This window comes from Electrona antarctica, assembly GCF_951216825.1.
Source record: "Electrona antarctica genome assembly, chromosome: 5".
Lineage (NCBI taxonomy): Eukaryota > Metazoa > Chordata > Actinopteri > Myctophiformes > Myctophidae > Electrona > Electrona antarctica.
The window spans coordinates 46,048,881-46,065,248 of NC_136810.1; the positions used below are offsets into that span (position 1 = coordinate 46,048,881).

The window sequence follows — 16,368 nt, forward strand, 5'->3', positions numbered from 1 at the left end:
CTTTTCGCCACTCTTCAACCCTCTTTGCTTACCCATGCAGCTACTTAGTGTGGTCATTTCTCTTTGGCAGCCCCAAAACTGTAAATTGAATGACTCCTACTATACTGTTAACCACTTGTAGAGTGAAGAATTAATTGGTTCATTTGATATGCCGTTCTAAGCCTAAAGCCCTAGACTATCATACTGTACTCTGTCTGGATTTACACTTGTTGCTCAGACCAGGATTTTTTCTTTTTATTCTTGCATTACAAAAAAAAATATGATAAGAAGTTCAATATAAAAATGTTTCACACAAGTAGAAGGAAAACATGAGCATTTAAAATGTGCTTTGAGTGTCAGTTGTAAATCCATCCGAAAATGGCATGAGAGTTGTTCAAGAAGAGCATGCTTGCTTGTGGCTTATGAGCAGTTAGGCTACTGTTACTGGAGTAAACGAAATGCTTATGTAGGTCTTACAACAGTTACAAGTATGAAAAGTATCACTGGTTTGTGTATGCACTAAGTCAGGGGTGTCCAAAGTGCAGCCTGTGGGCCAAATGCAGCCCTGGGGAGAATTTTATATGGCCCGCAGCTTCATACCTGAATGTATTATGAACGGCCCTCCCAACAGTATGTGATATCTTTACATTTTGGTTTTTTTAACCTGGGCATTTCCCAGAGTATAATTTGACAGTGTTCCTTGTTTATTTTCTTTACCTTGCTCGTATGGTTACATTTGGTAATGTGTAAGAAGGCTGAAAAAAGGCTTAGTTACACTTTTTGTTTACAGCACACACCTGACAATGATGATAGTTAAATAGAATCGTTTAAATATGTAGTTGGCCTTTGGGTGTTTTAATATTTTCTAATTTGAAAAAGGTTTGGACACCCCTGCACTAAGTCATAGTGCTTATAGGACTATGTTCAAAAGTGTAAAAGAATGTGTGGCCTAACACCTGTGTTTGAGTAGAAAATGTTTATGAGCCAAGAGTGCTAGAGCAGTGGTTCTCAACCTGTGGACTAGGGCCCACCGGTGGGCTGTGAGGATAGAAAATACTGTTCCTGAAGAAACAGTGTGTGCTCGAGTAGCTCGCCAAGTGCATTCTGCCATCGTGCGGATGAGATTTAGCCTCCCCCGCTCCCATCCCTCTGTCTTAGTATCCAAAGACGCATGGTACTGCAAGTGGGCCCGCAAATATTTGGATTTGGAAGATTTTAATCATAATATATAAAACATTTATAATGTAAAAAATGTCACAGTATTTTGTCTTGAAACAAGCATTCTACATTGTGCATCTCCCCCCCTTTTCTGCGGCATTACAGACTCTGGGTTGAGACCATAAAGTTATAATATACCGGTATCTAGAGAGCGGATGAGGAGCGACAGGCCCGCCCCCCCGCTATTCACTTCAATAGAAGTCGTGGGGGCTTGGTTGAGACTTCCGTGCGGCGTTTCAGAGTATGGGGTCAGACTCCCATTGGCTTAGGTGGCGTTTCATAGTATGGTCAAACTTGGCCAGCCAATCATGACTAAGTCGCGCAGAGGTCCTCATAGCCAACAGCAGCGATCACAAGCCAGGTTTCACCTGGCAAAAAATCATAGTGATACCGATAAGAACTACAGTACAGTATGCACTTTGTTAGATCCATTGAGACAAGCCAGGCCTTAATCGATACAATCGATTGATTGTAGGGGTGTAACGATATACTAACTGCATAGAAAAATCAAGTTTAATTTCAAAAATCAAAGTATCATGATTTGACTTTGTATCGTGTCATTTTGCAATGCAAATAATCGATTGTATCAATACCAAGTACTTTGTATTTAGCAATTTTAAGAAGAAAAAATAAAAAGGGGATTTAATTACATTTCCATTCCATATCGCTACACTTGGTCTATCGATAAATGTGTGAATTCTTTGCGTTCATATCAAGGTGCGGGTTTGTCCATGTGTTCAAATATAATGTCCATGTTTGCCAGAGAATCACTGTGTTTACTTTATATCCATAATAATACATGTTTCCCGTAAAAAAAACCTGCACTACCCACAAATGTTTCACACATATTTAATTTCTTAAATAGTCAGTGTATCGATTTTAAATCATGAATCGTATTGTACCGTTATCGCCATGAATGAAGCTAAATTGTCCATGTATGTATCGTATCATTAACCATGTATCGTGATACGTATCGTATCGCTGTTAAAATGTATCGTTACACCCCTAAATGATTGATCATTAAAATAAACATGCTCTGAAAATGTAGCCTGGCTAATAAGCCAGACTCAAATCACACTGTCGTGTGGTATTTGAGTCTGGAGATGCTGTGTATGGATCTTGTTTCCCGGGGGGCGGGTTCAAACATTTTCTCTTTGACGCAATTGGTCAGAGCTACTGTCAGTCAAAGGTCTCAAGCATTGAACGTCACTGTACCAAAGCCCGCCCATATTGCATACCGTGTCCCGATTGGCCACACCAGTTCTCTGGTGTAGGAAATGGGCGTACAATTGAGCCTCTCCAGACCGTAATGCGCCGGCAGGCAATTTTCTTTTGCCAACGGCTGATTCGGTCTGGCTTATTAGCCAGGCTACTGAAAATGTACACAGTAAGTGGTCAGACGGGTGGGCGACTTTCATGATTTTCAAGGGGGCTCTGACCCAGGGGAGGTTGAGAACCACTGACCATGCTAGAGGAAACATGACAGCATTGGTGTTGTGGAATAACTTCAGCATAAGATCCAAATGTCTTGCTTGACGCACATCCTTATGAGATCATCCACATTGTAATGACATGACTGTCATTTACTAAAAGGTGAGACCTGCGGGGATAACGCCACATAACATTAGGAGGCTGTTCTTATTAACCCTGATTTCATCGTTTTTGCTTCCGTTATTAACCGTGATTTTAGCTGGCTAACAATCCTGCTAAATAACTGAGTAGACAAACTCATACATTCAAATGACAGGACTTGATGTTTGAATGGCATCCAACATGAATGGGTCCTGTCTTGTGCCTATTCTGTAGGTCAGCGGTCTCCAACATGAATGGGTCCTGTCTGGTGCCTATACTGTAGGTCAGCGGTGTCCAACATGAATGGGTCCTGTCTGGTGCCTATTCTGTAGGTCAGGGGTGTCCAACATGAATGGGTCCTACTGGTGCCTATACTGTAGGTCAGCGGTGTCCAACATGAATGGGTCCTGTCTGGTGCCTATACTGTAGGTCAGGGGTGTCCAACATGAATGGGTCCTACTGGTGCCTATACTGTAGGTCAGGGGTGTCCAACATGAATGGGTCCTACTGGTGCCTATACTGTAGGTCAGGGGTGTCCAACATGAATGGGTCCTACTGGTGCCTATACTGTAGGTCAGGGGTGTCCAACATGAATGGGTCCTACTGGTGCCTATACTGTAGGTCAGGGGTGTCCAACATGAATGGGTCCTACTGGTGCCTATACTGTAGGTCAGGGGTGTCTTTTTCAAAGGGGGCCATATTAGAAAATATTAAAACACCCAAGGGCCAACTACATAATGTAAGTTCGGATTGAAACGGTTCTATTTAACTATCATCATTAAAATTAAATATCAATGGTCTTTTGTCAGGTGTGTGCTGTATATGTAAATATCACATACTGTTGGGAGGGCCGTTCATAATACATTCAGATACTGTATGAAGCTGCGGGACATATACAATTCACCCCAGGGCCGCATTTGGCCCACGGGCCGCACTTTGGACACCCCTGCTGTACAGTAGGTGTGGAGAGAGATATGTACTGTACCTCCACTGTTCATATCAGCCCCATCATCCTGATGGGCTCCTGATTACGCATACTGCGTAATATTGTATTATCTATATTGTATAATAACCACACATTGACCCTTAACATATAGTCACTGTATTTCATCTGCTTTCAATATTTTGTATCTTGTTTTGCACATAATGGCATTTATAGGACACTTTTGCATTGAGCTGGACTCATTTTGAAAATCAGACTGGCCGACTCCAGTTATGTGTACAGTATACAGACTGTGTCACATCTCGCGCGCGTGGGCGGGCAAAGTCATGCTTTTGTGCCTTGTCCTGCTTCTGGACGCAGTTCTCCTAGATTGCCCCATCAGCAAAACACACCTGCTACCCACACATGCTACCTTTGTGTGCGCGCGTGCGTACAAAGGTAGCACACACACACACACACACGAGCTGTGCCTCGACTGCCTTCTGAGTTGTACACCACCACACAGATACACATGCAGATACAAAGTCATATTTCTTCCACAAGAAGTAGGCTACAGTTGTCTCCAATAGTTAATTGTACACAAACATTGTTATCCACAGCAAGCTGTAGGCGCATGAACGGCATGAAGCCTCGAAATGCAACGTGACTCGCTATGAATTAGTCTTAGGCCATTTGCTACTAAATATATCTATCATTTATTTATACTGAACTGGGTACCACAAAACAATGTGAAAAGAATCTTGAAAGATGGGAAAAAGGCTCAAAGGTCCCAAACCATTCAGACTAACACCAAAAACACCTTTTATGACAATAAAAAGCATATTTTGGCAGAGTTTGGAAGTACGTAAATTGACTTTCTTGGAATGCAATGTTAAAAACAAATCAGGGTATACGTGTATTTATTCTGATATGCCACCGTTGCAATGACAAACCGCAGACAGTGGGGCTTACGGTCATATAAATGTGAGAATCAATAAAAACCATTAAATAAGCCACCGTTCCCATAAAGTAGCTGCTACATCGTTACAAGCGTTTATATGGTCTGCTCTTAGCCTGCAGACCTTTGCTCTTCAGCAAGATACTCAACTACACTACAGTACAATGTATCACTTCAAAGACTTCAGGTAATTTAGACACACTGAAAATAGAAGTGGGGGAGCGACAACGAGAGAGCAAGAACGAGAAACTGTACGAGAGAAAGGGAATGTGTGTGAAACAGCAGAGGGAATGTAGAGGGAATAGAACAAGAGAACACCTTCTACTGTTCTGTCCTAAATTAGATTGGAGTTTCACTGCAGCTCCAATAATGTGATGTATTTCACACACATTGAGTCCGCCCCCCCTCCCCCCGAGGCGTTCATAACATAAAGTAGGTCTCATCTCCTTTTGCTAACCTAACTCAATACACTCTCCCATAACTGTCAAATGTCTCCTTTGTAGGGAAATTGAGTTAAACATTTGGTCTTTATTGTCATAATTGCCTCATGACTCTGAAATGAGTCTGACTGCTATACTTTATAACAGAACAAAGAACTGACTTTGGTTGTAACTGTGTTATTGGGAATAGACTTTGGTTGTGAGTGAGCCATTTCCCCGTCTCCTTGTGTTAAAGAATCGATTTCTCAGAGGCTCAGACGAAAGAACAAATTACTTTGCTCGACTGATTTGCAAAATGTAAACTGAAGTATGCTCCTTCGTGTATTATACACGAGCAGATCTGTACCAGTTTAAAAACACCCAGACATGGATTGCAAAAGCAGCCAATGAGATATCTCCCAAGTATTATGATATCCGTCTTAAATTAGATCCACTTTAAAGCTACTCACTGGCTCACTGTTCTAAATTAGAGCAGCAGAGAATAGAATCCTCTGTATACCAATAACTGTGTGACCCATTTATGGTGCTGCCTCGAAGGTAGCGGTTAGTTGCGCATCACCACCTAATGCAAGAGGGATTTAAAGCATACTGGTGTAAGGGTGACTCCCTACTACATTGCTTTTCAAAGCCAGGATTCCCAAAACAATCATAACAAGATCATCGTTGTCCTGCTGGTTTCGATCAAGAATCATTTTAGTTGAGATGTTTTAGCTCTGTGCTTACACTCATGGATTGTGGTAGTTTGAACTGAAGTCTGCAAACCATATATGGTACAAGAAAATACTTATTTGTTAATCTGACAAGATTAACAAATTAAGTCTTTTTGAGCTATGACCATCTTTGAGGGATTGTGTAAACAAACATTCTCCTAACACAAACATTGAATGCCATCGACAATGAATGGGGTGCCAGTTTTGAGTGTTTGTGCAAACAAAATGTGTGAGGATCATGATTCTCATTTTTTTCCATGAAAATATTTATAAAAACAAACGTAATAGTAACTAAAAATTAAAATGAACTGGACAGCCAACTAGTGCTGCACGATTCTTCACAAAATAAGATTGCATAGGTGTCTGAATCTATAGATCTTTTTTCAATTAATTGTGCAGCACTATTATGTGGTACTATCGATACTACAACTACTGTACAAAATACTTGGAAGTATGACTAAAGTCGCTTGGTGCATAACTTTACCTGTAAGGGATCTATACCATCTGAATACAGCGGAATTGTCTCATAATGCTTTTCAACAGAGGACAATAAAACAGAGTGGATAACAATGTTAAAGTATCAACAGTACACAGTATTAGAAGGACATTGGCTCAGTAAGTGTAGTGTACCCTTCCATTTTAAGTGGTATCTCAATGACAGGTCAGTCCGCATCATTGTGCAGGTCCTTGATTTGTTGCCTTGTTGGTTGTAGTAACGATTGATGTATGCTTTGGTGAAAAAGCACCTGCGACATGTCACTCGACAATTTACTTCTGTTGGAATTTTGAAATGTTATCTTTGTCGTACGACATGCCACACAGCACTCTGTTACTGAAGCATAAATCAGGTTGAAGACTGCCACTGGATTAAACCAGTACACTTGTATTTACTACATTGAACCTGAATCATTGTGATCATCAAAGACTGTATCGTATTATGCTATTGAACAAATAAATGCTTCTTTAAACATGACTTGGTTGTTAACTCAGTGCAACTCTACACAAAATGTTAGGGACAGTATCTGACCTGTAAAGGACTGAAACTACCTACTGCATGAGGATTTCTTTCTTTCTTTAGAAACAATCCTAGATTTTTCCTTGAAGCTGACACACCATAATGGGCTGAAAAAGGAAGCCTTTCTACTATGCTACCCAGGGCTTGACATCAAGGCTTGTCGTGTTGTCCGGGACAAGTAATAGGCCTACATCTTTACAGAAGTGCATTAAAAATGTACTTGTCCGTTGGACAAGTGACTCCTAGCAGCCAACAATATTTTCTGGCATTATTGTCTGGCTTTCCTAATAATCACCGTTCCAATAATTTGGTAATAGCCCTAGAATGTCTGTGATCTTACATACATTTCATGCATTCCAAATACAGCCATAGATCGGTCTTATCCGCGCAAGGTTAGCAGACTGACCATGTCGGCGTTTAAACTTGTAGCACTGCTTTTGTACTCACCCAGAAATTAATTCCTAAGACCTGGAGTCAGATATTGTCCTCTAGTTTCATATCCATTTGAATATATATTAGGGCCGGGACTTTAACGCGTTAATTGAGATTAATTAACTACAGAAAAATTAACGCGTTAAAAAAATTAACGCATTTTAATCGCACTATTTTTTTCACCGCGGAACGTTGTCACTGGACAGTTTTCAGATGGACCGGCGCACCACCCAGTTCACCGAGTGAAGTGTCCGTTGTTACAGGGAGTGGAAACCACCCCCCTTTAGAATGGTATGCCCCAGCAGCATTGGGGGAACAATAACACCACCAGACAGTTCACCAGACCGGGGGAAGCCGCTGAGATCACTTTGCTTGTCCCCGTGGATTGGAAATAGGATTTAAAAGGCTATCCGATGATAGCGTGGATTACAGCACAGTTGTGTGCAATTATTCAATAAAGAATTCGCATATCACCGAAGACCGCACCTCGTCAAGCCTCCAGTATCGGCTCGATGCGAAACATGTTGCATGTTGCCTAGCCTGGAAGCTAACGTCAACAACAGTAGCTCTGGTCCTTAGCGTAGTTAGGACTCAGGAGGAGTTCTATGGTACTTAATTTGATCCTTTCCCCTCACACCCACGGAAGTGCAGGCTGTGCAGCCCCTCGTTTTTAGCACAAAAAAATATGTGAAAGCCTACTTTCCTCCTTCTAACACTATGGATCAGAGCTAACGTTATTCCAACTACCAGTAGCAATTCAAGGACCCGACCAGATTACATGGTTTCTAACTAAACGGTTATGGCCAAATAAAATGTAAAATCTGTGAATGGCTGTTACTGTATGTCCACGGAAGAAACACAGAGGTGCTTTCTTATGGTCATGTCACATATTTGCTGCACCAAGCCCCCCCCAACCCTGTGGAATGCATTCCCCAAACTCTCAGAAACATGACCCCACCATCCAAACCTTCAATATTGCTTTCCCCAGCTATTTCATCTATTTAATTCCTTAGTGTTTTTCCTCTAATAAAGTTGGTTTTGATTTATCATGTCCCCCTTGTAAAGCATTTTTGGGTACTCAGAAAAGCTCTATATAAATTATTAAATTTGAGATATTATAATTTATTACCCCTATTATTACTACAAAAACAATGTTTTATTGCTTAAACTTATGTATTCACTATTCATTGATTCACTAGTATACCAAAATCCATTTAAAAAAAATAGCTTTCTCACTGTTCTCGGGTCAAATAATGATATGCGATTAAAATGCGATTAATCGAGATTAATTAACTACAAAGCCTCTGATTAATTAGATTAAAAATTTTAATCGAGTCCCAGCTCTAATATATATATTGAAAGAGTTCCCACTTAATAAGTAAATGTTATTGAAGCCGTCTCTACACATACTGTAGAGTAGACATTGAAGAGTAATTGTTTGGAAAACAGAAGATCTTTTTGCATATTTGACATTTATCAGAATTAATTCTGTGTTCATATGAACTTCAGACATGGAACAGCTACAATGAGAAAACAAGTCGTTTCAGTGTCAGGACAAAGACTTTCCAAATAATAATTACAAGTTTGTGTTAATATATGTATTTATTAATGGATAACCATTTACTGAATAACATGACAGATAATGGCTTGATGTCTGAACAATGAGACTATGAAACATCTAGTGGCTCAGTCACTAACAAGAACGCAGCACCGATTGACTTCTAACTGTCGCTGGGCAACCATTCACAGGAGAGAACACAGGCTTTCACAGACAACGCCTCTCATCCACACCCAAGTTGTTTCCACTTGTAAGCCAATGATGCTTTTGTTGATCGTTGAAGGTACAGTATCGGTCAAATAATTAATTACATTGGTACACCCGACCATTCCAGTCCTTTCAGCATTAAATATGTCCAATTTATATTGTTCTTGGAACTCGCTAGCTTTGTGAGCAGAAGCCGAGCAAAGGAGGCATACAAATACTTTTTACAATTCAACAAAAGCGCCAATGGCAAACGTTCCAGGGAGTTGTTTGAGGTGAGAAACAGACAAGTAAAAAGACAGAGAGGCAAAATGGACAAAAGCTTCCAATTTAATTTTGTGACCACCACCCTATCACTTCCCCATTAGGATGGGTGCTACTGAACATCATTAGCTTTTATAGCCGTCTTAGACCAAAACAAAATTAAGCTACATGCATCCATTAATATGAGACACTAGGTTACCATTCCCTAAAATTAACTGTCTATGTTGTAGTTTCCCTTTTTTTGAGTGGTGCAAACCACTCCAACAACCAGCTTTGTCTGTATGTTTGTGTACCTGTGTACGTGTCCGTGCACCTGTGTACGTGTCCGTGCACAGGTGAGCATGGTTACTATGGTCACTGACATTACGACAGACCACAGCTGATCAGGCTATATAAGACCTTGCACCACTCAGTTCACACGGGTGTGATTTTTTTTTAAACCGTTTGAATCTTGAGTTCCCAGAGAGAGGACCATTTCAATGTAATGAGTCTCAATGGTCTTCCTTCTCCAGTAAATCTGTCATGGTGCATCTGTTTAGCATTAGGCACAGCGTCAGCGGTCATATTTCAACAGGCCACGGAGGGGAAAGCCACAATCTCCTTCCGGTACCACCAAACCACAGTATCACTGATAACTTAAATGGAAGCAAAACCAGAATGCTGGAAGGGAGAAGGGAATATAAAAAGAATAATAAATGGACGTCACCCCCTCTCCATTCAGACTAGAGATGGGACGATATGAAAATTACATGCCACGATAATTGTGGCACAAATAGTAGCAATTAATGGTATTGCTAGCCTCCCAGTTCTGAGGAGAACGATCGCCAAAAATAGCCAATCTACAAGCTGCGTTACAACAAGTTGTGTGCTTGTAGTTCTGCTATTTTTGGCAAATTGATTTGTGTAGCGTGAAATAAGAGCATACCATATGTGCTCTTTTCAGGTCTGCTTCATCAAGTTTAGTGTTTAAGTGGTGGTGAATTTGCAGCTCAACAAAAGCCAATTCCTAGTGTATGATGTTGGACAATTTCACGATACATTAAAATCTCCACAATACTTATTATTGGGAGTGTTTTTTTAATCACGATAAAAAATATCGTCCCATCCCTAATTCCGACTCTCACACCCAGTCTGCTCCACCCCCCCCCTCCTCGTACTCCACACCTCCCTAGTTCTCTCCCAGCTTGAGCCGCGCAAACTCGTTGGCCATCTGTAGCGCCACCTGCAGGTTGTGCGTGTTCCTGCCGGTGGCCTGGGCCGACATGTCCTTGCCGCCACCTTTGCCGTCCAGCACGTCGGAGAGCTCGTTAACCCACTCGTTGGCCTTCAGGCCGCGGTTGGCCACGTCCTGGCGACGACGACGGGGAGAGAGATTACAAATAGACGAAGAGAGAGAGGAAGGAAGATTGAGAGGGAAATCCAGAACAGAGAGAAATCATAAAAAAGGGTGGGAAAAAAATAGTGAAGAGTGAGTGAAATTGAAGAAGCTGCATTGATTGTATAATGCTGTTTGTGAGTGAGTGAGTAGGGTTGTCACAATTGTTACATAATAGTCTGATCGAAATTTGTTGGGGTAATCACAAATATTTTGCCATAATTGTCATAATTTTGTCCATGTTGAAAAATGCACAAGTAGAAATAGCAGATCTACTGTACAAGCTTACGTGTCACTTCATGGCGCGTTGTAAGCTCAGCTATTTACGCACATTTTTTTACAGTATAAAATGCCAATAATTTCAGTTATTGGTCATGTCTGCACTGTGCACTTTGTTTTTAATTACGAAGCCTAAAAGCCAAACAGAATTGTAATTTATATTCTTAATGTTTGTTATGTGACAATTAATCGTCTAACTTAAAGGACAACTGTAGGTTTTTTCAACCAAGGTTCATGTTTTGGGTTGTTATTAGAGAACGTAAAAGATGAGTGTTAAACTTTTTTCATTTGCTGCTTTCTTTCGTTTTAGGGATTTTAGCCGTTTTTGACAGGGGGGCGGGGGCATTCGAAAAGGGGGCTAAATATGTATTTTACCCCAGGAAATTACATCTGGCCACAGAAGATCACAGGATCTACTGAATGTGAAGGAGGCCTACTTGGGGGCTGCCCTACTGTGTGTCATAGGCTCAATATGTCAGTTTGACACATTCAGTAGATCTCGTGATCTTTTGTGGCCAGATGTAATTTATTTTTGCCCCATGCTCAAATGCCCCCGCCCCCCTGTCAAAAACAGCTAAAATCCCTAAAACGAAAGAAAGCAGCAAATGAAAAAATAAATGAACACTCATCTTTTACTTTCTCTAATAACAACCTAAAACATGAACCTGGGTTGAAAAAAACTAAAGTTGTCCTTTAAATATGCAACTGTGCCAGCCCTCAGCCCTGTGAGTGAGTGAGTTACCTGTGGGACTTGGCATAAACAGATGATCTTGCCAGCATCCTGGTCTACAGTGAAGAGCATGGCAGCCGTCTGTGGAGACTGAGCCTTCAGCAGCTTCAGTGACTCGTTCAGAGCCTGAGAGAGACGAGGGAAGGAGGAGAAAGGTGAAGTGAACATTAGCAGACAGGTTGGGAATGCACTGACGAATGGTCTCCATTCACCCATGAGAACTAAGTGAACCGCATTGCACTGAGCAAGTGGTTTTCTTCTCGTCTCGGATAAGGTTCTCCGAACCTCATTTGGGCCCTGCTCCGGAGGTATACTAGAGTTTTATAAGTTTCTACGTTTTGTATTTTATTTTATTTTTTAAGTTTCAGGTAATTGGAAGGTTCTGCGTTACCCATCATAGTTGTCAAGAGTGAGAAGACACATGAGAGAATGATTGGAGGAAGGGGGAGTGTCTGTTTTGGGACTGAACATGTTGTGGGATCAATACAACGTTGCTCAGCTCCTGCTGTGACTTTAGAGCTCCACGTTGTGTGATGACACGCACAAATTAGAGCTCTACGTTGTGTAATATATGACACGCAAAAATTAGAGCTCTACGTTGTGTGATATATGACACGCAAAAATTAGAGCTCTACGTTGTGTGATATATGACACAAAAATTAGAGCTCTACGTTGTGTGATATATGACACGCAAAAATTAGAGCTCTACGTTGTGTGATGACACGCAAAAATTAGAGCTCTACGTTGTGTGATATATGACACGCAAAAATTAGAGCTCTACGTTGTGTGATGACACGCAAAAATTAGAGCTCTACGTTGTGTGATGACACGCAAAAATTAGAGCTCTACGTTGTGTGATATATGACACAAATTAGAGCTCTACGTTGTGTGATATATGACACAAATTAGAGCTCTACGTTGTGTGATATGACACGCAAAAATTAGAGCTCTACGTTGTGTGATGACACGCAAAAATTAGAGCTCTACGTTGTGTGATGACACGCAAAAATTAGAGCTCTACGTTGTGTGATATATGACACAAATTAGAGCTCTACGTTGTGTGATATGACACGCAAAAATTAGAGCTCTACGTTGTGTGATATATGACACAAGAATTAGAGCTCCACGTTGTGTGATATATGACACGCACAAATTAGAGCTCTACGTTGTGTGATATATGACACGCACAAATTAGAGCTCCACGTTGTGATGCGACACGCTAAAATGATCTATTTCTGAGTTCACACACGATTCTCAGAGTCTCATCAGCAGACTAATCAGATGGCAGTCTGGGGACACGCACTCTCCATCAGCGGACTGGCCAATCAAATGGCAGGGCGAGACGACTTCAGTGTGGGTCCAGGGAGCTGTGCTGTGTCATGGTCATTACACTGCTATAATTCATTTAATCACCAATTAATTCTGTGGATCATCAAGAGTGCTTTTAATGTCGTTTATAGCAACAGTAACTATTTTATAGCGTCTAACAATGAATACGAAAATAGGTGATCTAGCCAGCAGTTGTTGTGAGGGTATTTTACGGTGTAGAGATCCATCACGGTTTACACTGACTGAACAGGGCATTGCATACACAAACCATTACAAACCTTTTATTAAGGTCTGTTGATGCAATCCCCACCCATCCCTCCTGCTTCCTTTGTATATGATTGTACACATCTTATTGTGACACTAGGCCTGTCACAACTATTACATAATCTTCCAATCACAATCACACTGAGGTAATCACAATTATTTTGTTATAATCGTCATAATCGTCTCCCTGTTAAAGCGAAAAATTGCTGATCTACAAGCTTACATTTTTATAGTATAAGATTAATAAATGTCAGTAATTTATTTGAATAATTCAGCCATTGGTCATATCTGCCCTGTGCATTTCTTGATAACTAGGCAAACAGAATATATATATATTTTTTCAACTTATTGTTTTTATTGTCATTGTCGGGGTAAACTACATTTATAATTATACATAATATGGCATCATTATGTTCACAATACAAAATTCACATTGTCTCCCCAGAGAGACAGCAGCAACACCAAAGCAATTCTTTTTTCATTCATGTATGTATTTCAATGCCAAAAACACAATTAAATCTTTAACCCATTTTGACCTGAGATCAGATTCTAAAAATGTCTTCTACTTCCTGAAAAAGCTATGTTTCTATGTCAGTCGTTCTTTGATTTTTCTAAAATAGCAGATCAATAGCTAAAGCATAACATAATGCTAACACCAAAAGGGGTTCCCGCCCAAAATGAGTTAATCACAATTATCAGTGTGACAATTAATCGTCAACTGAAACGTGAAATGGTGACGACACCCACCTTGGCGGAGGCGCCACTCTCCATGGCCATGACGAGCAGCGGTTGGTTGGGGCTGCTGTCAATCACCTCCTTGGTCTTGTCCAGGACTCTCTTCTGGACCTCGGCCTTGCTGGCGCGGTCCAGGTCGTCCATGGTCTTCTTCTGGCCCTTCAGAGCTTCCCTCATCTCGTCTTTCTGCCACTGGGAGATCACTGCCGTGCCTAGGGACTGTGGGTTATAGATGTATTAATATCAGACATAAGGGTAGAATAGTTTGGGATTCTTCATTTATAGTTTAGTTGTAGTTAGTTTTGACAATTTATTGTCTAATTCAGTTAGTTTTAATTCGTTTTTAAGAGCAGGTTTGCTAGTTTTTATTAGTTTACATAAAGACTTGTCAGGTGCAGGATTCAGAAAGGTCAGAGTAAGTAGGCCTATTGTGTAATAAAAACTCAATAGATACCATTTAAAAATATATATATTTGTTTTAGTCACTTTTGTCAACACAATACAGTTTCAGTTTAAGTTAGTGTTATTTTTTTATTTTGTTTCCGTTAATAATAACCTCGAAAACCTTCACGTCCTTCCTTTCAGAAAATAATTGTTATCCTAAATTCAGGACCTGGCTATTGTAGGCTATATAACGCACGCACACACACACACACACACACACACACACACCAAAGTCAAAACATCCTCTTGGGACACCACCTGACGCAACACAATCACAAAAGTCTCACTTCTGTCATGTCAGCTATCTCTTTCTGGACGTCCTTGTTTGGAGACGTCTGAGCCTTCACCTTTTCACCTAGCAACGACAAAGACTGACGCAAGGCGTCAGCTTTCCTCTGGGCCTGAAGAGAGAGAGAGAGAGAGAGAGAGAGAGAGAGAGAGAGAGAGGGATGGTGGAGGGGGAGAGAGAGGGGGGGGGGGGGACAGATGATGGGGTAGATTAGAGGTGAGAGAGAAAGACAGGGAGGGGGAGGTTGAGGAGAAACAGATTGGGAAGCAGTGAAAAGTTACAATAACAATGCAGCTGCAGATTAGAAAATACAAGTTGAATTGTGTTTCACGGCAGCTTGGATAAGTAGATTCTTGGAAACTCCATTTAGGCATCCCTCATCCCTGTGCCATTAACATGGCACAGGGATGAACTAAAACCCAAATTCAGTGTCAAATTTAATACTGTACGCCAGATATGCTGACAAAAAAAAGGCAACCAGTATTTGAACTGGGCATCACCCTGGCTGGGTGATATGGACAATATCAGCATCGATCGAACATACAAGGTCACCGAGTATGGCTGCCGTGTGAGGCAGGTCTGTGCTGGAGATAAGGGGCACTCCTTATCTCCAGCACAGACCTGCCTCACACGGCAGCCAGAAAGGGAGGCTGCACAGCCACGGACACTCTCTGAATGCTGAACATTAGACACAGCATCATAAACACTCCTACAGATCATGACAGAATATGCAACGCAGGGCATAATACAGTTCAAGGTTGTAACGCATCCTCATCTGTAACGTTTATGGATGCAGCGGTTAATCAAACAAATCAATTTAATCCATTCAAATAATTGATTTGATTGAGAATTTGTGTGACAATTCATCGTGGGCTTAAATGCGTAACGGTGACAGCCCCTATCTGTGTCTGGTGTGTTTCTGACCTTCTTGGCCTCGTCTCCTGTCACAGCAACGATGCGCCTGATGCCCTTAGCGATGGCCTCCTCGGAGACGATGACAAAAGGTGCAGCGTGACTGGAGTTCAGCAGGTGGCTGCCGGGGGGAGCAGATGGGAGAGGAGGAGAAGGCAGTAAGATACAGAGTGTACATTTTACTCGCCAAGTGTAAAAGATACCTGTGCTGAAGTATACAGACTTCTTGACGTTGCTCAAGATCAGACAGCAAAGAGTGTTGTGAAAGCACAATGTGTACGTACAGAATACAGATACTGTACATATCTTTTTAGTTGAATATGATTCGGCCGTTCAATACGACGATTCGACGATTTATTTAGATCTGCAAGACTTTCTTGCAAAAATAATAGCATTTATTTCCGTGTTGATTTATATAGACCGTCAGACCACATTAAGTCCAGTTGATGAGGGAAAAAAAGGTGAGGCCAGCAAGATTTTAGCTAAATTATTAATATATATATTTAAATGAATCATCAATAAGTACTGTATTTGTTCTTAACTTTTTCTCTGCCATCTACATTCATAAATTTAGCTAGGCTAACGGTACCTACTGGTGCTATCTACGCGTATGTTCGTAGACAACCGTATACTCCATATATGAAAGTGCCGACCTTTTAGCATCGCTGTTGGAGTCAGCCAGAAGTCTACATAATTAGAGAATGTAGACGGATTGTTATTTTGACGTTTGCCAATTGTC

General features: G+C 41.1%; 1 protein-coding gene across 2 annotated transcripts in view; it reads right to left on the reverse strand.

Annotated features, from left to right (window-relative positions):
• Positions 1 to 8,838: 8,838 nt before the first annotated feature.
• The window catches only part of aars1 (alanyl-tRNA synthetase 1), a 30,613-nt gene continuing 23,083 nt past the window's right edge, over positions 8,839 to 16,368 (reverse strand). For both annotated transcript variants that reach the window (XM_079501935.1, XM_079501936.1), the window contains exons 16-20: positions 15,642 to 15,750; positions 14,716 to 14,829; positions 13,997 to 14,203; positions 11,669 to 11,782; positions 8,839 to 10,620 (exon numbers count right to left, since the gene is read on the reverse strand). In XM_079501935.1, the coding sequence (XP_079358061.1) occupies positions 10,441 to 10,620; positions 11,669 to 11,782; positions 13,997 to 14,203; positions 14,716 to 14,829; positions 15,642 to 15,750 (724 nt within the window). In that variant the 3' untranslated portion in view covers positions 8,839 to 10,440. The remainder of the gene's footprint in view (positions 10,621 to 11,668; positions 11,783 to 13,996; positions 14,204 to 14,715; positions 14,830 to 15,641; positions 15,751 to 16,368) is intronic.